Genomic DNA, 26,071 nt, shown 5'->3' with positions numbered 1-26,071 from the left:
CAGTCATCTGGTCACCAGTCGTCTGTTTCCCCAGGAATCTATCCACTAAGACGTCTGTGTCATCAGTCAGGGGCTCTCTCAGCTGCCTCAGTGCCACGTCTGCTGCTTCAAGGCCAAGCCTGGAACACGGGGGTCCTTGCTGAGTTCGCCGTGGTGCTGTGTGCCTCGAGTCAACACCACCCACACACAGCCATTGCCCTCCTTTTCCTCTTGCTTCCACTCTGGAGGAATCATTTTCTGGTTCCCAGAGAAGTTACTCTCATCTCAGACCTCATTCTGCTTGCTGGTTGCTGACTTCTTCCCCAAAACTTCTAATTATTTTCATAGACATTTCCATAGCGATTTTCATAGAAAGGTTGAAAGAATAACAACATGATTGTCCTTATAAACTCTACTGGACTAAAAACTTGCTAGTATTTTGCCATCATTGCTTCCTCACCTCTAAATACTCCAGCCTATGTCTTCTAAAAACAAGGGCATTCACCTACATAACCACAACACCATGGCCACACCTAACAAAATTATCAGTCTTTCCGTAAAATCATCATGTATCTAGTTCATTTTTTGAATTCCCCCCAAGTGTTCCATTCCAAAATTTTTTTATACTTAGACACAAAAACCATATCCTGTTGGGTCACACACTGCCTCTTTACGCTTTAGCCTGTTTTAATCTAGAATAGTTCCTCTGCCTTTTTACATTATTGCTGTTCTTGCTTCATGAAATGGACAGCTTTTGAAGGATTCACATCAGTTAGCCTGAAAGACACAGGCTTTTGTAAACAAAAGCCAAAGAACTCTGCTCCAAATGTTCCCTCGGGCAAGAAGTGTAACCCACATGTCCTGCTTTGCTCAGGATGGAGGGTTTTCTCTGACCATGGGACTTACAGTGCCCAAACCATGAAAGTCCTGGGCAAACCAGGACTAGCTGGTCACCCGAGAGGCAAGGAGGCACAGGACTCTAAAGGTAATAACCCAGCATTACGCAGCCTCACTGATTGGTGCATGGTTTCACCGCATTGTGGTCACCCTTGTGCGACACTCACCATAGTTTTGACTGTTTAATGTCTAATTTCTCAACTGGTAGTAAGCTCCACGAAGTCGGCCACATGTCAGTCTTTCTCATTACTCCAATCTCACTGCGTCCCCCTCGTCCTCGTCCACAGCAAGTGTTAGCTAAATATTTACTGAGTGAAGGAATAGCTGAATGATGTCAAGGTATTTCAGAACTGAACGAATAAAGTGGAATTCAGCATCTATTTTCAGCTAAGACGTTTTTAAACAGGAAGACGGTAGCCCTGGTCGGCAGTCTCCACACCCCTAATCTCTGAGCACTGTCCGGCTATGTTGCTGGCAGGGAGACCTGAACAAGCACCCTGTGCAACTAGCCCAGCCTTCCAGGTATGCCTCTGCAGCTTTAAATTGTCTCCCACGTCGAATTCACTCAGCCCCTTAGTCCTCAGAGGCTTTGTGCAGCGAGAGTATAGATAAAAAAAAGCAGGGGGGATCCAGGACTCTGGGCCACTTAACTCAGTGCCAAGCAGCACTGGCCCATGTCCTAAGGTCCTGACGAAATCAGTAACACGCAAGAAGACGCAATTAAATCAAGTAGAAATTAAAATAATAATTCTACTCAGGCCTTTTGCTGTTCTCCAGAAGTTGAACACCTCAGGGCCATGCAATGATTGGTCTCTGAGAGGCCAGGAAGGAGAGGTTAGGGGCGGGAGGGTAGTTGAAATATGGTATAATTCTGGACTTGGTCTGAAGTTCAGGTGGACACAAGTCATGTCCGACTTCTGGGAAGTCTTCCGGACCGGAGACTTGGGGACAGACTAGCATAACACCAGGTACCTGATCACACAGAATCCTGTTGGAGGCTGATGTGAACGAGAATCTTGAAGGCCCCGCATCTCGGATGGCAGGTCCAAGTGGAAGACACTGCATCTCAACTCATGCGCCCTCATCCCTTCCTCCCTCCCCAGAGGACCCGGCTGGGACCCAGGCTCACTCATAAGGTAATGACTTAGTGGCAGGAATCCTTCGTACAGATGCTCATCAGAGAAAGGCAAGTCAAGGGTGCTATGAAGTATCAACTGAAGACTGACAGACAGGAACATTAAGAAAAAAAAAACTTCCTGATTATGAAGGAATTTTGCAGTGCATGATGAGATTTGGCTTTTTAAGCATCAACAGAGTACTTTCTGTGTGTCCCTCACACTGAAGTCGGGGGCGGAGGTACTGAGAGGACACCGAAGCACAGCGAAGGAGAGAAAGGGAATGACCATTTAAGGAGCAGATACTGTGCGCTGTGCATGTGACTTCGCTTCATCCCTGTAGCAGTCCCAAAGTGGTCTTTTTCAGGGAAACCGAGGTTTAGCAAAATTAAGTGACTCGCTAAAGGTTTTATCGCTGAGATGCAGGAGACATGAAGATTTATGCCTGCACTGTCTGACCTCAAATCCTCAGCTGTCTCACTCTACCACCCTGCATTCTTCTGGAGACACAGTGAGACTAGGGCCTAATCAGCTTTAGGAGTGGGGGCTTTAATAAATCTCGGTGAAGAAAACCATCTTGGCTGCCACGCTATTTCAAGGACATTGGAAAGACTTCTTTGCTCCTCAGTTTTCTCTACCACACCTACCACGCTGCCTGAAATCTTGGCACGCGTTGCTTGAGACGAATGTCGGGGTCATGGTGCTCAGCCATTCTAAATGAGTTAGTCTGATCCAGAGGTCTCAGGGCGCGGTGCTGTGCTCCTCCTCTCTGTCACCTCTATTCTGACGTGTTCCAGATGCTCCAGCAGCTCTGGGTCTCCATGTGAGCTGTGAACTTGAGAGCACTGTGTTTTCCCTTCTCTTTGGCTTGATTGTCCTTCGCCCTTGGGGGAGGAGGAGGGGTGCTAATAGCCTGGAAGGGGGCCAGATTGTTCCATTTTGCAACCTCCAGTCACAGCTGCTAAAGAAAACTTAGGCTGTGTTTTCGTTCAGTGGGGAAAACATGTTTTGCTCTTCACTCTTGCGTAACCATGAAACATCTGGGGTAACTTAGCTTAAAGCCTCCCTCCAGTGTCACATGTGGGCTGAACGATACAGAACGTTCCCCTTGAAATGTATGCTCTGATTTACATTTAAGTAAGCCATTATCACAGGTGTCTGGATGCATACCCAGCAGGGAGTCGTCCAGGACTGACAGCCCAGGGCCCTCTGAAATAAACCCTGCCTTTACCCTACATCACACTGTCACCGTAAATAAACGGTCAGGGCCCAGAAAATGGCATGTGGGCACTCAGAAGGGAGAACATTCGAGAGGAAAAGGACTCTTCAGTGCTTTCGGCTGGCGGTTCTCGGGCCTGAGCCGGCACCAGGGTCGCGGGGAAAACCTGCTAAAGCCCAGGCTGGCGCCCGTCCCCGAACTCCTGACTTGGCAGGTCGAGGGTGGAGCTCAAGCACGTGCATTTCTAACAAGCCGCTGGTCTAGGGACAGTATTTTGAGAATTTCAGCTTCAAACCCTGGTCAACCCAAGGGAGGAACTGAGTACAACGCGTGGACTGCAAAAGCTGCGCACAGCGGCAATGCCCAGGTTCACGCTCTGGTCTGTTTTCCTAAGTGGGCAAGAGCTGGTGCTGAGACGAGATGACGATACTCAGTCACTGATGGTGGGAGGGCCCGTTAGCACAAACCTTCTAAAACACGAACTGGCAGTCAGTAAATATTCACAGGCATTGAACTACTAACCCCACCTCTAGGTTTCCCTGAGGAGATAAGCAGAAAAACGTGCAAAGATGAAGGTACAGGGACATTTAATTGCAGCTTTACATAGAACAGTAGGAGCCTGGAAGTCACGTAAATATCCGACACCCACACAGCGGAGTGCTCCACCACCATCCAAGTGCTCAGGCGGTGTTTCTGACGAGAGAGATGCTGCGGCGTGCTTGTACGTGAAGGCCCACGGCCCGGAGCTACACAGACAGTAGCCCAGACACACTTCTACAAACACTGTGTCAAACAAGGGGACACGCTGAAATGCTCACAGTGCTGAATTCTGGATCACGTTACATTGCATAACAGGTATTAATCCTCTCCTCCCCACCTGACCTGGTTCTAAAATGACACGTCCTACCTGTTCACGTGAAGTTGCATCAACCCCAAAGGCTAAACCCCTAGCTCCACCCTTCTGAGTCCAGGCGGGGAATTTCAGGTGCCATGTTTACACCAAGGACCCCACCCCTCCAGTGGTGAGTGCTTGGCCCTGGCTAGACCCTGACCCAAGAAGAACCCATCAGAGACCCTAACACGGGACTGGACTATTAAGGCCAGAGACTGTGGGGTACACATGCAGACTTGGGGCTGGGGCCCAGCTCAGGGTGTGTGCAAGCGGAGGAGGCTGGCGCAGGTCTGGGTCTCTGCTGGCTGTTTCCGTCGCCAGGTGCGGCAGCTAAGGGCACACGCACGCACACACAAATCCCCTTTAAAAAGCAAGGAGGGGAAAGGCTGCAAACATCCAACTCCAACACGCTTGTCCTTGTTCCGTTTCTAACCACCACCTCCCTTTTTGTGCCTGGAGCTGATTAGGTAGGGTCCGAAATTAACAAGTAACTTTGGCTTGTTCGTGTGTATTTGTTTTTTCTTCATCTCCCACACTCAGTGTATTGTTGCTTCTTTTAACAGGAAAACATTATTAAAATTAAAACACTGAACTGCAACTGGAAAAATATTTACTTACTGGAATGTTTACTAGCTGAGTTCTTGCCCTCACCCCCAAACCTTCCTATTTTTGACACTCTGAGCTGCAGAAAGTGAGAGGTTTTCTTTGTTGTCTTTCAGTCTGATTCAAAATCCAGTGGACAGTTTAAGTTTGGAATGTGTCCATGCAAAATTCTTGTCCTGTGCGGAGCTAAGCCCGTCATTTCCGCCAGCAACTCTCTGAGGATTCCAACAGCAGAGCCTGATGACTAGTCAGAGACGCAGAGCGCGGTGGTCCCATTGGCTCGTAGACCTGAAGACTGGGAGGGGCAAGCCAGCAGCAAGCTGAATGGAATGGGGAGGGGCGGCTGGAGAGCAGCCCCACTTGGTCAGAAATTCCTGCCGCAATGTCACGCTAGCTCAGCTGTGGTTTTCACTTGTAGAAATACGAGTGAATGCCGTGTAGTTGGTTACTGCTCTTTCGTGACTCGTCAGATTCACGTGCAGCTGCATCAACCCCAGAGGCAGATCAGCTCAGGACAGAACTCGGCGGCATAAGCCTACTAGGCAACTCCTACCCTTCTCAAGGCTGCCACCTCATCTGCTTCCCCACTGGGACTCAAGTTCCAACACAACGAACGACTGGAGTCGGCTTTCAGAATTTCAGGTATGCTACAAAATCTTCACGGGAAGGGCTGCATAGGCCGTGCTTGCTTTTACCCTCAGCTCCTTGAGTGAGTGAACAAACATTCACATCGCGCTACGACATGAAACTAGGGCACGCGTACTTAGGAGTAACTTCCCGTGGGGTCCAGTCTGGGGATCCAGGATTGCGGTTTAGAAGCCTGGGAAGATGCTGGGGACAAAGCTGTGATACAATTTAGGGTTTCCAAAAGTGTGTGTGTGTTCTAAAAGGACGAGGAGATCAATTACTGTCAGGTCAATAAGAGGAAATGTAGACCGTTTAGAAAGAGAAGTTCAATCAGCAGGAGCTAAGAAAGGTGCCATGCCCATGAGGAGAGTGATCTGGATCTGAAACCAGGGACTGGATCTGTGCCTGGAGAGGAGGACCTTGCATCCCAAGAGTGCAAGGCCTGAGAGAGAGACGGCTCTTAATGATGCGTTGCCAAGCACAGATAACCAAAGTCTACACGTGCAGTTGACCCAGTCTTAATAAAAATGACACTCCACTGTCCCCTCACTGAGAGTAAACATCCCGTCAAAACAGCCCAGGAAGCCTCTGATGGCAGAAGAATAGGAGGGTGGGGGTCAAGACGACGAGGAAGGAGAAAATCCTGACGCCTCTTCCTCAGGGAGACTTTGCCACGACCCACGCAGCAGGCAGTGCCTGCTGTGTAACAAGGCTTCGCCACAATGTACGACTTAAACACAGCCAGTAATTTAGCTCACAATCCCATAGGCTGGTTGGGAAGTTCTTCTGTGTGGACAGGATTGGCTGATGCTACTGGCCTCACTCTAGCTTCTCGAGTCGGCTGGCAAGTTGGCAGTGGCTGGATGACCCAGGACGGCCTCACTCAGATGTCTGGCATTTAGAGGGTTCTTAGGAAGGGCCTGGCTGCTTCTGCATGTGGCCTCTCACCCTCAAGCAGGCTGGCTTGGGCTCACTTCCATGGTGGTGTTCAGGCTCCAAGCACAGCAAGAGGACAAGCCCAGTGTTCAAGCACTTTCAAAGCCTCAGCTTGCATCCCTTTTGCTAATGTCCCATTGGCCCAAGTGACTCATACGGCCAAGCCAGATTCAAGGAGTGGACAGACAGATTGTGCCTCTTGATGAGAATGGAAGAACTCATGGTCGCTTAAACAATCTGCCAGTTAGATAGTAGGGTTGGTAAAGAAATAAATCAATCAGTTCTTAAAACTTACAGAGAAAGTGTTGAGATATCAAGGAAACAGTCCTCGGATATAGAAATTCTTCATGTCCTGGGTGGTGTCATTTAGTCCAGCTAGGGAATGCTCTGTTTAGGAATCGCCCTGGGCCACGTTATCACAGAGCCTAACACAACTCTGCAGGCTCTGAAGAGGACTTCAGACGCCATCTCAGAACACGGGAGGTGTCCTGCGTGGCTGGGATCTGTCTCCTCTGAAGCTCGCGAGGCAGGGACAGCCTCCTTGGCATAGCTGAAGACCCGTCTCTGCAGGTTCAGGTGGGAAAGAGGACCTGCTGTTTCTCTTCAAGGGCAGGGATTAAGATCCAGGAGCTGCAAAGGGTGGATGGGTACAAGCAGAAATGACAGGGCAGGTTAGTATTTGAACTGGAATCAGGAAAAGGAAGGCTATGAATGGTGGCCGGGCTCCCAGACGAATACAATCCAAATTAATAGTAAACTGGCGTCTGTGACCTGGAGGAAAGAGTAGGCAACATTTAAAGGACAGGTGGAAGAAGTCGGACAGTCTCTTGCAGCAGTTTGAACTTTTTTTGGGATGGTGAGTTAGGGAAGACTCTAACCTCAGCTCTGCCACTAACCAGTCAGTTGTATGACCGTGGACAAATCGCCTCATTTAGTTTTCTCATGGACAAAACGAAGGATTCTGACTGGACCATTTTCACAAAGTCCTTTCTGGCTCTAACCTCCTCATGGAAGCCAGACAAAGAGAAGGACCGGCAGACACGTGAGGGAGTGAGGCTGCGTCAGGGGCACTCCGCTTCCGGGACAGGCACTGAGAAGGGCCCGAAGCCTCCAGAGCGCTAAAGACACGACAGACCCCTGTCAGCACTCATCCCACCAGCGGCGTCCACAGACAGTCCAGGCAGAGCTGTCAGCGAGGGACAGCAGCGTGGCCGCACCCCGGTGGAACTACAGACCCATTTGGGCTTGATCAAAGTATTTCAGGGAAAAAGTAGGATTTCACCCAGTTTCACTATTCAATCATTTCTGATAAAAGTGGGGTTGGGTTTGCCAGAAGAGGGGAGACTGGGTGCCGAGACAACTCCGGGCAGGAATTACATCAGGTAACTTCTCTGAGCTTCAGTTTCTTCATCTACGAAACAGAAAGGGAGACCAGCCCATCCCAGCTGGTGGCATTCAGCCCCGGGATTCCGGTCTGGCGCCTACGCTCAGCAGCGCCATCTGGTGTCACGGTGTGAGCCGAGCGGAAAACCTCAACATTCCCCCTGACCAGAGAGGCCAGGGAAGCGACTGCGCGGAGCTGCAGACGGCGGGACGGCGACACGCCCACGCCCACGCGCTCACTGGTGTCGGCCACGGCCCTCAGCGAAGTTCCACAACAAGCCTATGATACAGGCACTAAGAACAGCCCTGCGCTCCAGGCGAGGAAACGGCACAGGAAGGCAAGGGAACTCGGCGGTCCGCGGCACGCCCAGGTGGCCGCCACCACGCGCCCTCAACCCCGCAGTCCCCGCCCCCGCCGGGCGTCACGGGGCCCCTGCCTCGTGCCAGGCCCCGCGCTCCGAGTTCCGAATCCTCTCAACAAGCGTAGACGTGGCTGCTAGAGCCGCGCCTTCTCAGACGAGAAGACCGAGGCCCGGGGGATGTCTCGGCCACATGGCTGCCGAGCGGCGCGGCCTGCGGTCAAGCTTCTGCTGCAGCCAGGATGAGGGAGCAGCCCAACGGGTGCACCCAGGCTGCCGCCACCTCCCTGGAACCCTCTCCCTCCTTCTCGGCACAGAGAGGGAAGAGGCAAGCGTCAGAAGCCAGATGGAGTTGGGTTTTCTTGGTTTGTTTGTTTTGACTTTGTTTTGCCAATTATCTGAAGAGCCAAGTCCCGAATCCTCGTAAGCTGCTCATTCAATTAAGCGGTAACGCAGGCTTGTGCAGGTTTCTCGGCCTCTCCCGCTTCTTGTTCTGGCGCAGTTTTGCCAGGGCAGTAATGAGGACATCAAGTGCCGCAGGAGGGCTGTGAGCTCTCCTCTAGGGAATCTACGGCACGGCTTCAACGACCACGCCATGCAAACGCCTCCCCAGGCTACACCTCCGGGCCTCCCCACTCCGACTGCCCGAGAAAGGCATCTGCTCTCCGGTTCCACGGTCCCCTCACAGTCAACGTGCAGGATTCACTTAGCAGAGACTCGCAAGCATGCCAAGCACACATGCAAACCCCTCAGGCCTTTGGAACAGTGCTTAGCACGTGAGGATGCTAATGAAAGACAGCCTTATTTTCAAGCTCTACAGAGTCCAGTGAAGGGAGGTTAGTAAACTGTCTTCACAACAAGGTGTAAGTGCTGTGATGGGCTAGGCAGGGCTTGCTTCGGCAGATGCAGTGACACTGCATCCCATCTGAAGAGAGAGGTTAAGGGGAGAGTCCGGGTAGGTTTCTCAGACAACTGACTCCTGAAACGGAAATCAGCATCTTTCTCCCCACACTGGCTCCTCCTGGTTTCTACTAGTCGCACTGCTGTTTTTAGGTACCCAGGCTTGAAAACTCAGTCGTTGTGTTCAAGTCTTTCCTGATTCACAAATCCAGTGTCTAAATTAGTCATTGTGTCTAGTCAATTCTTCTTTCTCAACATTGACTCCCTTCTTTACCTTTCCCTACTCTACTTCACTGCAAAAGCCTATCATTTTAACCCTAGCAAATTCTCTTTGACAACACCTCCTGCACTGTACTCTGGATTCATTTGCCCAACATACTCTCCCACTCAGAAATCTCAAAAGGCCATTCAGCGCCCCAAGGGTAAAGACCAATCTCCTTGTTCTGGGAACATTCTGCTTCTAGCTTTCTCCCCTTCCATCCTCAGACTCTCCTGCAAGGGCCCCTGCCTTCAGTCTTGTGACACCCCTCTGACCCACCCGCTCTCCGCCTGTTCTGCTGTCATGCCCATGTTGACTTTTTCTTTGCCTTCAGTTCCTTTTTTTTTTTTAAAAAAATAGCATATTTATATCTTATTTCTCCTCAAAAGGCCATTCCAATTCTACCTATTCCGTGAAGCCTATCTTAAAAATCTACAGAATTTATTGTTTGTGTTAGTCATTTGGCAATTAGTATGAATTGCCTTTTTCTTCCATCAACTTTAAAAAGGTGTAAATTATACAACCACAACCGTATGTGCCAATGGAGCCAGCATCACATCAGGATATAAAACACTTGCGTCACCTCCAAACATTCCTTTTCCCCCTTTGTAGGCAGCGTCCCTCCCGCCCCAGCCCCAGGCAACCACTGATTCTGGTTCTGTTACCACAGATTAGTTCCTTCTCTTTTCTAGAAATTCACACAAATGGAAATGCTGAGTCTGTCCTCCTTTTTGAGTCTGGGTTTCTTCACTCAGCTTGTGTTCAGAATTCACCCACGGTGTTGCCTATGTGTGTCCCATTTTATTGCGAGAGAATTTCTTTGTTTGGATAGTCTACATTTGTTTACCCAGTTCCCTGCTGATGAGCGTTTGGGTTGTTTTCAGGCTTTGACTCATGAACATGTGTGTAAAAGCCTTTGTGTGGACACAGGTTTTCATTTCTCTTGGGTAGACACCTAGGAATGGAGCTGCTTGGCTGGACGACTTGGGTGTGTTACCTTTATGAAGCTCTGCTTCTTTATCAGTCCGTTCACTCCTGATGCCCCGTCTTCCTCTGCTTCTGAGTCGCTGGAGAAACGTCAGGGGAGTAAAGAAGGCCTAGACCGCACAGTCCGTCGACCTGCGAGCTGCACTGCATGGTCGTTTTCCAAATACTTTCACTTCGGCCTGAACACCTGGGAGAGGACAAACACGGTTACCTGTGATAGACTTCGCTTTTTGTATGTCTTTCATATACAAAACATCAATTCAATTGATCCATCAGTTGATAAGTCAAAACATCCCCACACTCCGCTGAGGGGGCCTGTGCGGAGAAATGCGTGTACTTTTATGCACGGGGCCTTTTTCACAGTGAGGAGGAACCGAAGTGACGTCACTGGCAGATTACAGCATGGACTGGGGTCTGCATACCTTGACTTTCACTTTCAGTCTAATATACATCAGAGGACAAGTATATCACAGGTAAAGCCTACTTTATATGACTTTATCTCTTAAAAGTCACAAGTAGTCAAAGAATATAGATAATACTTCTCAAGGTCACATATTAGGAAGGCTGGAATTTGAACCCAGGCAAGCTGGCTCCGTAGTCCAAGCTCCTTAATAACTCTGCTATGCTGTTCTCTACCCTTTCTAAGTCATAAATTGTTTAGCGTTCTGGTCACGCAGAAATCTATAAGCTATTATGCTACTTGCTTACAGCCCATGGTATTTGTCCTAAATCAAGAGCTGGAAGAGATACTACTACTAGTATTAAATTATTACAATGGTATTAAATATGATATCATAGCAGAACAGTAGCATTATTCCACAGAACCGAAGCATCAGTCCTTTATAACTTACAGAGAAATGCTTTAACAAGATAATACAATTGGCTTGAATGTTTTCATGCTTTCCTGAGAAAAATTACCATGTGAACTGGAAATCTTGATTTGTAGGGGGAGAGGTAGGAAGGAGGAGAATCTGGGTATTTAGAAGGTAATGCAAGACTGAGTACCTAGAAACTACGTGGAAGAGGCTAAGGAAAGACAACTGAAAAATGTAAGAGGTTCCTGTGGGAAGGAAAAATAAGGGATAGAGAAATGAAAAAAAGCGCTTTGCAATTGTACCCCTGGCCCTGGGAACAGCAGCTGCCTTCAGACCACTGAAAAACACTTCAGTGAGCATCTCTGGCTGTTGTAGCACATACTATTAATACTCAAGTTATTGAAACTTTGTGAAGAAACTTTTGTGAAGAGTTTCTCTGTAACATGAATAATCACACGTAACAGTATTGAGGAGTTAAATAAAAACTTAAGCCTTTATCTTTATTTGTGCTTATAAAATTATGACTAATTTTGACAGCTACATCTACTTCTAAGCCAAGCATTATGAAAGTCTAGAATAAGTACTTATTTCTTTACAAAACAGACCTATGCCTGATAAAATGGAGTTTTAGTAATTTATTCAGGCCTTAAAAATTTTTGTTCCTTTTATAACAATAATACATTTTATAATTTATATAAATTTGCACCATACAGAGAACAAAAAGAAACAAAAAATTAGCTGTAATCTCATCATTCATAGCCAACAACTTCTTATTTTGGTATTTTTTTATCTTTTTCTATGTATTTTTAAAATTGGGATCATATATTTTATAATCTTGTTTTCCTCTTTAATACATCATGTTTCTATGTTATTAAATATTCTACCTATAACTTTTATCGCTGCATACAATCTATTGTACAGATATACTATAATTTATTAAAATAATCCATTATTAGAAATATTTGAACGTAAATCTTTTGTGTACATATATGATTACTTCTTCATATTAAAAGTTTAAGAAGCAGAATTTTCAGATATGTATTAATCAACCGGAACATGAATCAAAAGAAAATATTTATGGTTGCCACAGGGGCGGGGGGCGGGAAGGGACAGACTGGCAGTTCAAAATTTGTAGATACTGACAGGCATATGTAGAACAGATAAACAAGATTATATGGTATAGCACAGGGAAATATATACAAGATCTTGTGGTAGCTCACAGCGAAAAAAAAAAATGTGACAATGGATATATGTATGTTCACGTATAACTGAAAAACTCCACACTGGAATTTGACACAACATTGTAAAATGACTGTAACTCAATAAAAAAAGTTTAAAAAAAAAGAAAGATATTTCGAATGAGGCAAAGAAAGACAAAAGGATGAAAAATATAGAAAAGACAATGAGAGATATAGTGGATAAGACAAAAAAGCATGTGTGATATTAACTGTATTCCCAAAGGAAAAGAGAGAGAAGATGGGACAGAAGCAATATTTGAACAAATGACTTTTCTATGGTCAGTTTTTGATAATTTAATGATTTAAGACTTGTGCACTTCCCTGTATATTTGCTATATTTGAATTGAAGCTTACAAAAAAGTTGAATGAGAAAAGCAAGTATGCAAAATTCACAGTTAAGGAGTGACAATGATCGCAGTCATATGAAGCAGAATATCAGTGTATGGTGCCCCGAGAACCCCCTTTCTTCCTTGGAGGTGGCCCCAAATCATTCTGCAAGGGCCCAAAGATGTATTTACCTACTTATAGCCCCAAGCACTCAAACAGCGTCTACAACAGCTCCTCAGTAAATGCTGTAGAACGACTGGGAACTTCCTTTTAGTCAGTTGGTCCTGGAATTGGAAAGAAAAACAGCGATCGTGGGAAGGAGGGAGACGTGGCACAAGGAAACTTTCCTAGTGATGCTGTTGGGGCTCTCAGTCCAGTTCTGGCTAAAAATTTATTGCTATACACTCTAAACTTTTTAAACTTTCTATAATTTTAAAGTACTATTCTTAAAACCTACAGTTTCCTAGTAACTCAGCATGTGTATTAATGTTATCTGGATTGTCAGAAATGTTGGCTGAAAATACTTGCTAATTGGAAAATGGAGCTGGGATCTGTTCTAGATTTCTCACTAGTTAGCCTTTGTTGCATTATAAAATCTTTCTTTCAGTATGCTGGCTTTTCTTCTCCCAGTTCTTGATTAGATGGTAGAATTATGAGGGGAAAAATGGTGTAAGGGTGTAGGAGGCACATGTTTAATATTCAGATGGATATATATGGGCTTGGGTACAGGTTGGCTAGGTAATGATGCTGGATAAATGGTTGAAGGAAAGGGCAGATGTCTTGACGGGTGTACAGCCTGTTGAGAAGGGAAACTGGCAGAGTACTGAAAATTCTAAAACACTACAAAAATTTGTTCTCATAGCCACACAATCATTCCACAAATACTTATTAATTCCTTAAATTTGCAAAATATTGTCCTAGATACTGGCAATACAAGAATGAACAAATCAGATAAGATCCCTGCTGTCATAGAGTCTACGTTCTAACATGAGGACAAACATTAAGCTAACGACACAATTATTTCATGAACACTGTGACGAGGGCAACTGAAGTATACGTGCTAGTGAAGTGTATGAAAAATGAGAGTATCTAATTAGTGGGCCAAAAGGGAAGGATGTTTGAGCTGATTTTTATAAAGTAAAAGGACTAACTTGATGGTGACGGGGAATGGGAGAGGCATAAGTCCAGGGTACCCCGTGAAACAACTGCAAAGAGGCTTGTTGGTGGCAAAGAACATAGTATGTTAAAAAACTGAAAAGATCAGCATGACAGGTACCTGTGAGCAACCAGGGCTGTGGACTTGGATAGGACTGGTGTGGTAGGCAGGGCAAAAAAGCATTCAGGGACTTAGACACTGTGTTAATAATTTTGTTCTCCATCCTAATAATTGGAGGATGCTAGTAAAGGGTCTTAAGCACCTGCCCCAAAGGAAGGAGCGGGCTGGTACCGCACAGAGTTTCTGTCTGGCAATTAGACCTAAAGCAAAGATTACAGGCTCGTGAAGAAATTAACCACCCAGATTGGCTTCCTTGTGCATAAACTGAGTTTGGACTAGATGAGAACTTAGGATTCCTTCAGCTCTAACTCTTAAATTCTATGAATACCTCTGTACATTCAAAGCCAAAATATCAGTAACAGATAACTTGACTTCTTGGTGAACTCTTCCTATCTCTGAAAATGAACACCTTCTGGATCCTATTAAGAGTCACAATTTCATCTACGTCATGGTGTTAGGGCTGAAGTTTGACTCACAGAAGGCTAAGAAGTGTTTTTAAGATGGGAAGCGGGGAAGAAGACCTTAGTGACCAGATGCCGAGACAGTGTAATCAGTGCTTCGGGGCACTGGGAAGGCAGGCAGAGGAGGGCCCGGGCAGCACTGGGATGATTTCGTTTAAAGGCAGCCAGTCCATAAGAAGCGGAGGAGTGGGAAGGGGCTGTTCACCAGCAAGCTCCATCTTCACCAGCGGCTCCGCATCCCAGTTCCCCCACCACTTTGACCGTATAATTGCTAATTCCTCAAGTTTATGTAATATGCTATGCAGAAACAGTTTCAAGCACTCGATTCCTTGAGACTTGCTCAAATTAAACCATTTCCACTTAAAAACTCAGGAGCAGAGAATGCAGGCGACTCCAGTCTGAAGGACAAGAGTGTGTGTTTTGGGGAGAAGCAGGTAGAAGGAACTTAATTCCAAAGCACTAAGGCTAGACAGGCTCTCGGAGGTGACTGAGTGAACAGAAACCTTGGAGGTGCGGGGCCTTTTCCAGGACGACACCAAGTGGAGGAGCCTAGCCACGGACCCGGGGTCCTCCCACGACCCTCGGTGGACTCCTGGGGGTCCCTCCGCCTGGCCGGGAGGAGGGTGCAGGAGGGCGGCCGGGCGGCCTGACTCCTCTCCCCGCTTAGGTGCTGCGGCGACAGCCGGTGCAGGGGGGCACGGCCCCGCCACGCGCCTCAGGATCACCGAAGAGACGTCCGAACAGGCGGGAGCGGCGTGGTCGGAGCAGAGGAAGGAGCGGTCACTGCCCCCGGACCGGTCGGCGCGGCGGCCCCACTGCAGCCGCACGGCCCGGGCCGCGGCGAAGCGGGACGGCGACCTCGCGGGCGGACGAGCCGGGGCCGCGCCCCCCGCACACCTGCGCGCCCCCGTCCCGCACCTGCCGCCGCGCACCGCGCTCGCCCCGTCCCCGACCCCGCGGCCCCCACCCCGGGCCGCACCGCACCGAGGGCGCCCGGCCTTCGGAGGCCCCCCCGCCCCTCCCGCAGTCCTCCCGCGAGCAGGCGGCCCCGGCAGCGGGATACGAATTCCGCGCGGCGGCGCTGAGGCGGGCCGGAAGTGGCGGCGGTCGCGGCGCCGAGGCGGCGGCCTCCCCGCGTCCCACCCTCCTCCCCGCACCCCCGCTCCGCGCTCTCGGGCCGGGAACACGGGCCGCGGAGGCGCTGACGTACCGGCCCTCCAGGCACAGCCGAGGCTCTAACGGGCGCGCCGGCCGGCCGGCGACTCCGCGGAGGACCGAGCCGGAAGTGGTCGTTTCCATGGTAACCCCGAGCGGTTGCTCGGGAGACGACCCCGTTCGGTCTCTGAGCCTCCGCGGGAGCGGCGCTTCTGAGGCAGATGCAGCCGGGCTTCTCGGACGGTCTCCTGCCATGATTCCCGGGAAATACCGCTCCGTTTCTGGTCGGGCTGCGAGCAACGTAGGTTGGGTCCCCTGCTTCCCCCTCCTCCCCTGGCCGGCGTCCGTTCCGCCGGCGGCCTCGCCCCAGGTGATGGGCCGTGTTCCCGGGCCCGGGGCGCCGGGCTCCGCGGCTATTGTCTGCCCGAGGCTGGAGGCGGGGGCTGGACCGGGCACTTGGAGGGTCCTGGCGCGTGTGCCGGGTCTTCGGAGCCTCGGTCAGCGTCCGGGCTTCCCAGAAGGTGGAGCTGCTCTGCTGTGAACGGCTGAGGTTCATTTAAATTCTTTTCATCAGCCAATTCCTCTTTTTTTTTTTAAATTAAGAAAATAATTTATTATTAACAGACACCCCAATCTCTTTCACCTGTCTCACTGACATGTTTACTCAGAACTGAAATGGCAGTTGTCAGAAGCCTGAAGTGCTAAGCTGAGGGTTAAATCGCTGCAGACATTTTGGAAAATAAATCACAGTGACACCTTTTAATTCATATTTGTGATTTTATTGTTTAAAGCAAATCCCCAGAGCATGATCATTTACCAAAAAATGAGCGTTCTGTTTTTTTGTAATTTTTTGGTTGTATCCTTTTCTGTACTATTTTGAGGAGAGCGTGAGAGTGTGTGTGTGTAAGTTAAGAGCATATTTTATGGTTTAATTTTTACATTGTAGGTGAACTGTGGGCTTCATCTGGTTATTCAAACATCATCGCTTCCTGAAAAAAACAAAGTAAGATTTAAGCAGATTTGTATTTAAATTGAAGATAAATTGTTTTATATTCTGCACAAATAGCATGATTTAAAGGGTAGAGCCTATACTGAAAGTTTTAAGTATATTTACTTTCGTCTCCAGTCTAAAGCTAATTTTTTATTGTCTGCCTACATAAAGGCAACTACTCGTCACCAAATAAGAGAGGGCAGGGGAAGGGGCCAGTGAGGGGTGTAAAATTAAGAGGTACAAACTAGTATGTATAAAACAGGTAGCCGAGAAGGATGTATTGTATAAGCTCAGGAAATTACAACCATTACCTTATAATAGCATTTAATGGAGTATAATCTGTAAAAATACTGAATCGCAATGTTGTACACCTGAAACTAACATAATATTGTAAATCAACTCTATATCAGTTTAAAAAATCAAAACAAAACCAAAAAAAACCTCTTTTGAAAACTGAATCTTATTAATTATGAGAGGTAACTTTTGTTTGTTTTTTACATTTAAACGTTTCTTAAATCAGGATCCTTCTTAAAATTTATGGCACATCATAGTTTAATTGGGAAAGCTTTTTTTTCCTAGTAATGGATAAAATGATGGCATGTCTTACTACTGATGGACTCTTATAATAGATAAAATGTGATAATTTGGGGGCACACATGTAACATTCCAGAAAAAATTGATTAGCTGTGGAAATACATTAGACTTACTGCCATTTAGAAGTTAAGTTATGAACATGAGATTCTTTTTCCCAATTTGCTCATATTATCCTTGGCATTTCCCTAATTTTTGGCTTTTGATTTGATTTTTGAGACACATGTTTTTCTTTCCCTCCTGTCTCACCTCCACACTCAGATATACTCACCTACTTCCCACACGACTGTGTCTCAAGACACAACACGATTTTTCCTTCTTTGATCAAGTGGGAACCTCCGACCAGCACAATTCAGGTATTTCCTAAAAAGTTGTTAAATAGGTGGCACTGGAGAAACTCTTAAAGTGAAGGTTAGTCTACAGAAAACCACAGGAGGAGGATAAAGAGGAGCGCCACAGGATGGATGGAAGGACACCATTAGTCATGGAGGGAGTGGTTGATTCTGTATCTGAAAAAACACTTGGGAAATGGACCATTTGATCATTTTGAATACATAGTAGTTAGCTAGATTAATTGAAAATATTCTTTACTATAATTGGACATAATGGAGTCCCTCCAAAGCTTTGCTGATTGATTTCACTGGACAAATCCTGTTCTACTCTTATACATTATGTGCTTCTAGGAACTGTGTGCCTTGTCCACATTCTTCCCAAACCATTCGTTTCCTCATATGGGGACATACATCCTGAGAATTTACCTTTAGTTCATATAATTCATAAGGATATAATACAAATGCTATTATAATTTTTACAGTATGGGTGAATCAGAAGCATCAAAATTGTTTTAAGATACGTGTTTAGGTTTTGTGGGGTTTTTTTGTAGCTGATCATAAGAGGTCGTTGGTTTTGTTTTCTCAGTCCTCCTATCAAATAATTTAAAATAAATTTAGAGAAAACCCATCTTCGAAGGTTTAAATCGAAGGTTTGAATACAATTTTATTATGTTATAACTGGACTCTTAAAGAAATTCTAGTGATAAAAGCATTGTGATTTTTTTCAACAGAATTTAGTTTCTAATGTATTTTTTTGCTTTGGCTTTTGAAAAAATGACTGTTTTAAATCATTGAATTGTGCTGAGGGTATAGAGGAATTGGAAATGCCTCAGACTGGAGCATGGTTTCATCTGACCTCATGAATTTCACTCTGATTTGTGTGTGTGTGTGTGTGTGGTAAAATACACATAACATAAAATTTATCATTTTAATCATTTTAAATTGTACAGATCAGTGGTATTAAATACGTTCATTCACAACGTTGTGTAACCATTACTACTGTCTAGTTCCAGAACTTTACATCACCCGGAAGGGAGTCCCAGTACCCATTAAGCAGTAGCTCCTCGTTCCGTCTTCCCCACCCTCCTGGAAGCCACAAATCTGCCTTCTGTCTCTGTAGATTTTCCTGTCCTCAGTATTTCATAAATGGAATCATACAATATGTGACATCTTGTGTCTGGCTTTTTTCACTTAGCACAATGTTTTCGAGGTTCATCTATGTTATATATCAATTATTGTATGTCACTTTATAGTTACATTCACTATTTATTGTTAAATCTTCTCCAAATTTTTTTTCTTAAATAATTTTTTTTTAGGTTGAATTCAAGCTAAGTAAAGAAACACCATCATTCCCTGGTCGACTCTTACAACATGACCTTGAAAGAAACTACTCAAGTAGGCAAGGTATTTTCAGAGAATAGAGATCAGATTTGCTTTATCTTCTCTAAGTAATATTGTTTAGTAATGTTGAATTTCTAGATCCAAATAGACTTGAATTAAAAAGGGTGTCATTCATTGGTTACCAAATTGGTTGGGCATTTGTTTAAATGAGAGTTGATTTTATATATACAACATAGTAGGTTAATTCTAGTATAGGAAAAGCTGTTGTATTTTAGTTTGGGGTGGGCTGTGCACAGGCGAATGGGAAGGAATCTTCTAAATAATGTCTTAGAACTAGGAAAAATGGCTGATTGGTAAGAGAATGCGCATAGGAACACAGATCTTTAGGAAATAAGGAAACAGTGGAAAGCATGGAAAGTCAGGAGTAGAAAAGAAGCAGGCTCTTTCCCTTCCTAGTGCGTCTAGTTATGGATACTTTATAGCAGAGGCCTTAAACTTCTGTGCATCTCCTGAGATCTCAGTAGAAATGCAGATTCCTCGTGCTTCCTTCCTTTGTCCTCTTCCCCATTCTGGCCTTGTAGGTCTGGGGTGCGATTTGGAAATGTGCCTTTCGGTGTCTCAGGTGATTCTGATGGACGTGGTTTGTGGACCACCCTTTGACAAACAGCCTCATCTAATCTGGTTATATTTTTGACATGTATTTTTTAATTCAAGGGGGAGTTGTCTTTAGCGCATTAGAGTTATTACTTGGTTGCTGACAAGCCTCAGCTGTCTGTAACGTGCCAGTGTCGAGCACTGCAGGACCCTCCCATACAGCACTGTCCCCATCTCCCAGGAGCCTGTGTGAGAGGGCCGGTCAGTACCGGCCTCTCCAGATTCTTCACCTTGGATACAGTTTTGAATATTGTACTTGTTTTCTTTTGTTTTGTTACTTCTGGACTTTCCTCTTGGGCCCATCTAATCTGACATGACCTCTCTTTCCTGTACCCTACACTCTGGTCTTGGTTAGTTGCTGGGCATGACATCGGCCTATTTCCTGTCCACGGTGCAGACACATTGGTCTTGCCTTCTTTGGTTCTGTTGATGGTGTACTGTGTTCCAGACACTGTGTTAGGCACCGAGTTATAGATGTGAACCTGAAAATTCTCACGTAGGATATTTTATGTTTGCATTGTGAATGTCCTTCACACTTTTGATAATAAACCTTAAATTGGTTTTCTAAATCTTGAGTCAAATGTAAATACTTTCCCAAGGTATTCTTGAGTTCGAGGAGGAAGTTCTTAGATTTGTGGATGTCTAGCTAGGTAAATTTATTTAAGTGGTAAAGTATTACTAGATACTTGCTAATGAGGAAACAGTATGGAGGCACTGAGTTTTGTGAACCTTAAGTCTTGTACATAAATAACAACCCGTAAACTACGAATTAATTATTTAGGGAACAGTAAGCCTATTTTTTTTTTTCATTAAAAGAGTGTTCAAAATCATTCTCTGACACTTGTCCCTGGTTCCCTTGCGTCTCCTCCACAGTTCCAGGCAGTTTCCGGCAGTGAGGGCCACACAGTGTGTAGCTGGCTTTGACTTTTGCCCTCACTGTTCTTCCTCCAAAGGCATAAAACTTTGGAAAAACAATAAGCAGCACTTTATCAGGAGAAGCTGGGAACCTCCATCTAATAAACTGCGTCCTGATCCCCAATTACTGTAGCTAATTTCACCTCATTTCTCATGTTTTTCTATTTTTCAGAATTAATTGAGCATATAAAATAGCCTGTCACCATCAAACAGCCAGTGGCGCTCTCAGTCCAAAGTAAAGAAACTGTGTTTTATGGTTAGGCTGCTTAGTGTGAAACTTGGCATGTGGTTTCTTTTAGGTTTTTAAGATTCATGTTAAAAGTGAGCCCCTGTATCTCTGAGATTTTGTAAGAGCCAGGGATTCCTATATAGTAAAATTTTAGTTAACCAGACCTTAACTGATTAAATCTCTTAATTAAGAATTCAAAAATATGTGTATGGAGGGGAAGAGGCAATGCTTGACTCTTAAGATCATGGTAAATGTTGGTAAACCCAGAATCAGGATTTTGTTTACCAAAACAATCCCTAAAAAGGTAAGGCTGAGTGAACATATATATGACCACGTTCTCTATCAGCCAGCCAGCCAGTCACCCACCTGTCCATCCCCCTGCCCATCTGTTCACCCATCTTTCCACCCATCTACTCACCCATTCATCCATCCATCCATCCATCCATGTACATAGGGTTCAGTGCAGTGAAGATTCTTACCAAACACAGACCGTTGTATTCTGCCTCCAAACACTTTGAGATCCTAATTATGAAAGAATTAACTCTAGCATTTTTATACTAAAATGCAAGAATTTCTCACTTTCTTCTGTTTTTGGCAGAAATAATATGTACAAAATAGATTTCTGATTAACTGTTAATAAGTTGGAAAATCAGTTAATTTCCTGATTGTCTACTGAATTTAGGTTCTAATGTAGGAGGAGCTCCATTTCTCAAGGAGCTTTTGAATCTAACTGGGAAGACAAGGGCTACATAGCTGGTAAATTAAACAGTGACACAGGAAGTCGACAATCACAGGGCATTTTCAGTTAAAACTTTGCCACATAGCGGTGCAGTTTGTGTGTGGGGTGAAAATACGTGTATCTGCGTGGGTGTTTATATATCTACAGAAACATACGGATGTTTCAGCTGCAGATCACTCTGCTGCCCAGCCATTTATAGGACCTTGTTTGTGCGTTTTAAGGCCTTTATATCTAATCATTCTCATCTCCTGCTAGTTATAGTAAGATGTGTGCCTTATTGAGCATGACAGTAAGCTCATCGTAAGAATGGTGATTATGACTTCAGTGTATAATCAGAGTTCAAAAGTGTGAGGATGAAATTCCTTTATTCACTGAGTGTAAGTGAAATTTACTCTTGATTATTGCCCCTACATCCCAAGTCTTATGAAGCTTAAATCTGCTGCCTAAACTGCAGAAAGCCTCAGTTTAGGAAGCTCTAACGAATAATTTTAAAAGCCAGCTCTGATGCTAACAAGAGAAATCTATACAGTTTGGGAGTTTTTCCTTTATCATCTTTAGCTGACTAGTTAATCCTTAATCAGTGACTCCTTACACTAGTTTTTGTGTCTTAACCATCTAGTTTTTGATTTCTAAATCAGCCTACAGAATCATGGTTGCTTGGGTGTCTTGCCAGCAGCAACCGGTCATGTCACAAGATCAGTTCATTTATGAACACGATGTCACATCCTGCATGCTTGTACATGGAACATCATTATTGGTATCGTGATATTTCATGATTTTTGTAAAACTAGGTTGTGAGCATTGACTATGTTGTGCAAGAACCTAGATGTGTGATACTTTGGATTGTATTTTGCACCCCTGGAGAAGCTAGCAGGTGCCATGGCTTTACAGCTCTTCAATGTGACATGTATGGAACTTGACTTTCAGATGGCCTCCCAGAGAGTATGTTAACTTCCTAGGTTCGGGTTCATCTTTTTGCCTTATTGGTCAGTTTAAGCGGCAGAATTCCGTGGTACCTTACGTTCTGTGCTACTGTTCGTCACTGCTCAACATCAGTTACTGCTTTCAGGGAAGTTTCTCTTTGTAGAAGAAAATAGAGTCTGTTTCCTCTGGTGTTCAAACTGGCAGCTTTGACCCATTGCTCAAGTCTTACTTCATCTCCGGAACTTCCCAGCATGTCTTATTAACCATTCTGCGTTATTCAAGGTCTTTAGATGTATCTTAATATCCAGCTCCCCTCAAACCCCTTTGTAACCGTCTTCTTTAAGTGAAAAATAACCAGACAGATTTATGTGTGAATATATAAGTAGCTCTTAGTTTTAATTCTGCATTTTGTACATGTTGCTCTATACAGATTATTAATTTCATTTGTGTTGCCCACTAGATTGAAAGCTACTTAATGGCAGGGACCGTATCTAACCAACATCCTGTAAACCTCATAGAGGTGTCACATACCTCGTGGACTCTGACTGCAAGTGTGTAAGGTTAAGCGCCATCCACTTTGATCTCTGCAGATGTCCTCTACTAGTAGCAGCTGAACATACGAAAAGAAGGGATGGTGCTAGGCTTACATTTGCTGTCCCAAACTACTGTCGCTGTATTTCCTGTAGCAACACCGTGTATTGTGTAGCTTTGTGATACATTTTTTGATATTTTGAAGGAGATGGAAGAGTAATAAGCCCTTCACCTCGTAATAAATCATCCTGCGTCTCGTCCACAACAAACGGGACAGAACCGTGTGGGCTGGAAATGAAAACTACCACGAGCTCCTTACCAGCATTTGGAGATTCTTCCATTCAGACACCTTCAAAGTCCAGAATCCGGCAGGGCTGTCATAGTGCTGGCCCCAATGTATCTGGTAATGAGGGACAATCATCTCGACCACGAGAGAGTTAAAGTTTAGCGTTAGGAGCGTTGTAAAGGGCTAAAGATAGCACTGCAGTCGTTCTGCGCTTTCAGCCCGTCTGTGAGGCAAGGGGAAATTATGTGGTATCCACAGGGCACACAGTTTTGGTTTGAGGAGGAAAGAAACAAGCTCAAGTTTAGTAACATTTAAAATATGGAGAGCTATGGAAGCTGTATTTTCTAGAAAGGATATTAGTAGCTGCCAGGGTTCTCCAAATATAAGGTGACTGTAGTTTCAAGATTTTAAAGGTCTTTCTTAATCAAATAATTTGTGTTATCATTTCCAACAGGTGATCATATTAACTTGGTGAGCTCATCAATGCCATCCTTCCCCATTCTCCAGCGTTCTTCTGAGGAGAAAATTCTGTATTCAGACAGGTTGACCCTAGAAAGGTGAGGACAACTGACTGTATTTGCTGACTAGATAATGTACAGACATGGTACAGGACCTGAAAGCTACACAAATCTCCCCCTCGTCTTGTTTTCCAGCTGTCCGTTCTCCTTCCTAGGTTTAATCACTGTTACCAGTTTTCAAATTTACCCTCTCTCGGTCATGTGGAGACATTTTGTATCTATGTAATAATGTAAGAGAGCTTGAGTATGCTCTGAAAGAGCACTATAGCGGTTCTAAAATACAACATTGATAAAAATGGATTTAGAAAACGACTTCAAATTATGGCCTTCACACGGGCTTGTGGGTCCCATCCACTTGAGTTCCCAGTTAGCTTGTTGGCCTCACTGCCTCCTGACCTCTCCTTCACTCACCTGCTACGGCTGTACCTACCTCCCTGTGGCTCCTGGAAAACACCAAGCATGTTTAGACCATAGGACTTCTGCATTTGCTGTTCCCTCTGCCTGGAATGCTGTTCCTTCACCTACATGTAGCCTCACTCTCTTGCCTCCTTCAGGTCTTTACTCACATGTCATCACCTCAGGGGTAGCCTTCCCTGGCCACCCTCCCCAAAGCTGTAACTCCTCCAACCCTGACAGTCCCCAGCCCCCTTCTCTGCTTTCTTTTTCTTCTTAGCATTTACCGCCCTCTAACATATGACATATTTCACTTATCAAGTTTGTGGTTTGTCTCCTCTTACTGGAACATAAGCCCCACAGAACCAGGAGTTCTGTTCAGTTCTGTGTCCCCAGCAGCCAAAACAGAGCCTGGGACAGAATAACCTGGAACACTGTAGAATGGGTCAGCATACTGAGCACCTGCTCCCCTCCTAGGTCTGGAAAAGACCCCGCGCCGGAGTGGTGGGGAGGCTTGGGCCGTGGCCCCGTGGCCAGCGCGGAAGCTGTTTGTCCTGTGCCCTGTCGCTCGGAGACGTCCCTAACAGCAGGTGGTTAAGCGGGCTTCCCAGCAGCGCACCTGACGCAGTTCTCGGGGACTGGGGACCGTGTGTGTCTGCAGGAGGGAGGGGCTCTGCGGGGGCGTGGCCTGCTGTCTGGAGGGCACGGTAACCCCCGAGGGCAGTAACTGTTGTGCCATCTTTGCAGTGTTGTTGGTTTTTGAGATTCTAATGCTGTCTAATACAGCTTTCGTAACATCATTTTAATGTTTTGAGGGATTTTGTGGTCATTTTTATCTCAGTCTTTAAAAGTCCAGCCAAGAGTACCTGAGCCCCTCAGTTCAATGCTTCTGATGCTAACGGGAGCCGTCACATAACAACTCAGGCTCTTGTGTTGTTGCTTGGTGCGTCAGGCAGTTGTGAAGATGGTCCTTGGGCCTCGGGGTGAAGAAGCAAACTTTGATCCGGCGGAGACTTGCTTACCAAGGAAAGCCAGGGCTCAGGGATCTGGCTCAGCTTCGCAGGCGGATTGTGCACTGGCAGGATCACAGAAATGTCAGAAGCTTAGGTAGCATTTGATCTGTACCCGGATGCGCAGTCAGGGAAGCTGGGCCAGCAGCAAGGACTTGGGGATCGTTTGCTGAGAGCCAGTGGGTCACGGCCGTGATTTCCAAGGGCAGGTCTGCCGTGCCGAGCAGCTTCTTAGCCAGGAGGCTGAAGGGTCAAGCATAGAACCAGCCCTGAGGAGAAATGCTGGGAAGAGCTAAGCTCTGGCTGTTCTGGGAGTTAGGGTGGGCCTAGAGTCGGAAACAGGCCAACAGCACTGTCCGGCAGACACCTCAGTAACGGGGCAGAGGTGTGGCGACTCAGGGATCTTGTAGGGCGACAGACTCCCCTGGAGAGCGCTGGGTTTGCTGCTTTCCTGGATGACAGGGACTTACAGGGCTAAGAGGTACATAAGTGAGCCTTGGAGGTGGGACTTGGTCACTCGATTTGGAATCTGAGAACGTGACTTAATTTCCGGCCTCAGGAGCTTGTGTACGTGGAGGATCAGAGGTTATTCATCTTTCTAGCTCAGTGATGACTGACTCAAGAATTGGGTGAACTAGAAGCTGGGGTATCAGTCAGTATAACTGTGAGAAACAGAGCAAGACTGAAGCAGGGAAAATGAGACAGTATCAACTTTTTGCTAAGCTGACGCAGAAAGGTATACACTTTACAAAAATACTTATAGTTTATTAATTTATGATTTGTAAGACAGAAGTACCAAATATATATTTGAACACAAAAAATGAACTCTAAATACTAAAAGAAATTACCTAATATTTTCATTTCTATTTTAAGCCAATTTCTTCAGAGTCTGTATTTTTAAGCAACATTAACACTCAGTTATTTCCTTGTGCTAATCATCTTTCTTCTTTTTATGAGGAGGATTCTGATAACTTCTGCAGTGTTGCTTATGCTTACAGCACTCTGATTTATTTCCTTTAAAGGGTATATTAACTTGATTTTTACTGAAAGGAAATATTTCTAGTAAACCTACCTGTGAAAGTTGTTCACTCTGATTCTTAGAGCCACATTTTCCTTGAAGACTGTTGAAAATCTCCGAGGAGAACCCCTGCTCTCTGGCCATTGTGTTGCATCAGTAGAATTCTCCAAG

The 26,071-nt window shown here is 45.6% G+C and overlaps 2 protein-coding genes and 1 long non-coding RNA gene across 7 annotated transcripts in view; 1 reads left to right on the top strand and 2 right to left on the bottom strand.

Moving 5' to 3' along the window:
* Positions 1-4,695: 4,695 nt before the first annotated feature.
* Positions 4,696-15,572, bottom strand: THAP10 (THAP domain containing 10). Its single transcript, XM_072951169.1, has 5 exons — positions 15,253-15,572; positions 14,777-15,131; positions 12,732-12,820; positions 10,167-10,343; positions 4,696-6,898 (listed from the first exon to the last, which is right to left on the bottom strand). The coding sequence occupies exons 1-4, from the start codon at positions 15,570-15,572 to the stop codon at positions 10,199-10,201; spliced, it is 909 nt and encodes a 302-aa protein (XP_072807270.1). The 3' UTR covers positions 4,696-6,898; positions 10,167-10,198.
* LRRC49 (leucine rich repeat containing 49) overlaps positions 15,477-26,071 on the top strand; it is a 97,869-nt gene continuing 87,274 nt past the window's right edge. Inside the window, exons 1-5 of one of the 5 annotated variants that reach the window (XM_072951121.1) lie at positions 15,477-15,729; positions 16,375-16,431; positions 18,659-18,746; positions 22,881-23,078; positions 23,416-23,518. In XM_072951121.1, the coding sequence (XP_072807222.1) occupies positions 15,571-15,729; positions 16,375-16,431; positions 18,659-18,746; positions 22,881-23,078; positions 23,416-23,518 (605 nt within the window). In that variant the 5' untranslated portion in view covers positions 15,477-15,570. The remainder of the gene's footprint in view (positions 15,730-16,374; positions 16,432-18,658; positions 18,747-22,880; positions 23,079-23,415; positions 23,519-26,071) is intronic. The other 4 variants (XM_072951123.1, XM_072951122.1, XM_072951124.1 and 1 more) reach the window with 4 other exon arrangements.
* On the bottom strand, positions 23,279-26,039 carry LOC140689793 (uncharacterized). Its single transcript, XR_012064904.1, has 3 exons — positions 25,955-26,039; positions 24,739-25,564; positions 23,279-23,510 (listed from the first exon to the last, which is right to left on the bottom strand). It is a non-coding gene; the product is annotated as an uncharacterized lncRNA (long non-coding RNA).

Source organism: Vicugna pacos, chromosome 27 (assembly GCF_048564905.1).
Source record: "Vicugna pacos chromosome 27, VicPac4, whole genome shotgun sequence".
NCBI lineage: Eukaryota > Metazoa > Chordata > Mammalia > Artiodactyla > Camelidae > Vicugna > Vicugna pacos.
This window is presented reverse-complemented; position numbering and strand designations above follow the sequence as displayed.

What these genes read in the sequence shown, in the direction of transcription:
- THAP10 (XM_072951169.1), bottom strand. Translation starts at nt 15,572, where the DNA reads ATGGAAACGACCACTTCCGGCTCGGTCCTCCGCGGAGTCGCCGGCCGG. An exon ending in GGCCGGGCGCCCTCGGTGCG is followed by an intron (nt 15,132 to 15,252) that starts GTGCGGCCCGGG and finishes TCCGCCCGCGAG; the next exon opens with GTCGCCGTCCCGCTTCGCCG. An exon ending in TTGAGTGCTTGGGGCTATAA is followed by an intron (nt 10,344 to 12,731) that starts GTAGGTAAATAC and finishes GTCCTCTCCCAG; the next exon opens with GTGTTCAGGCCGAAGTGAAA.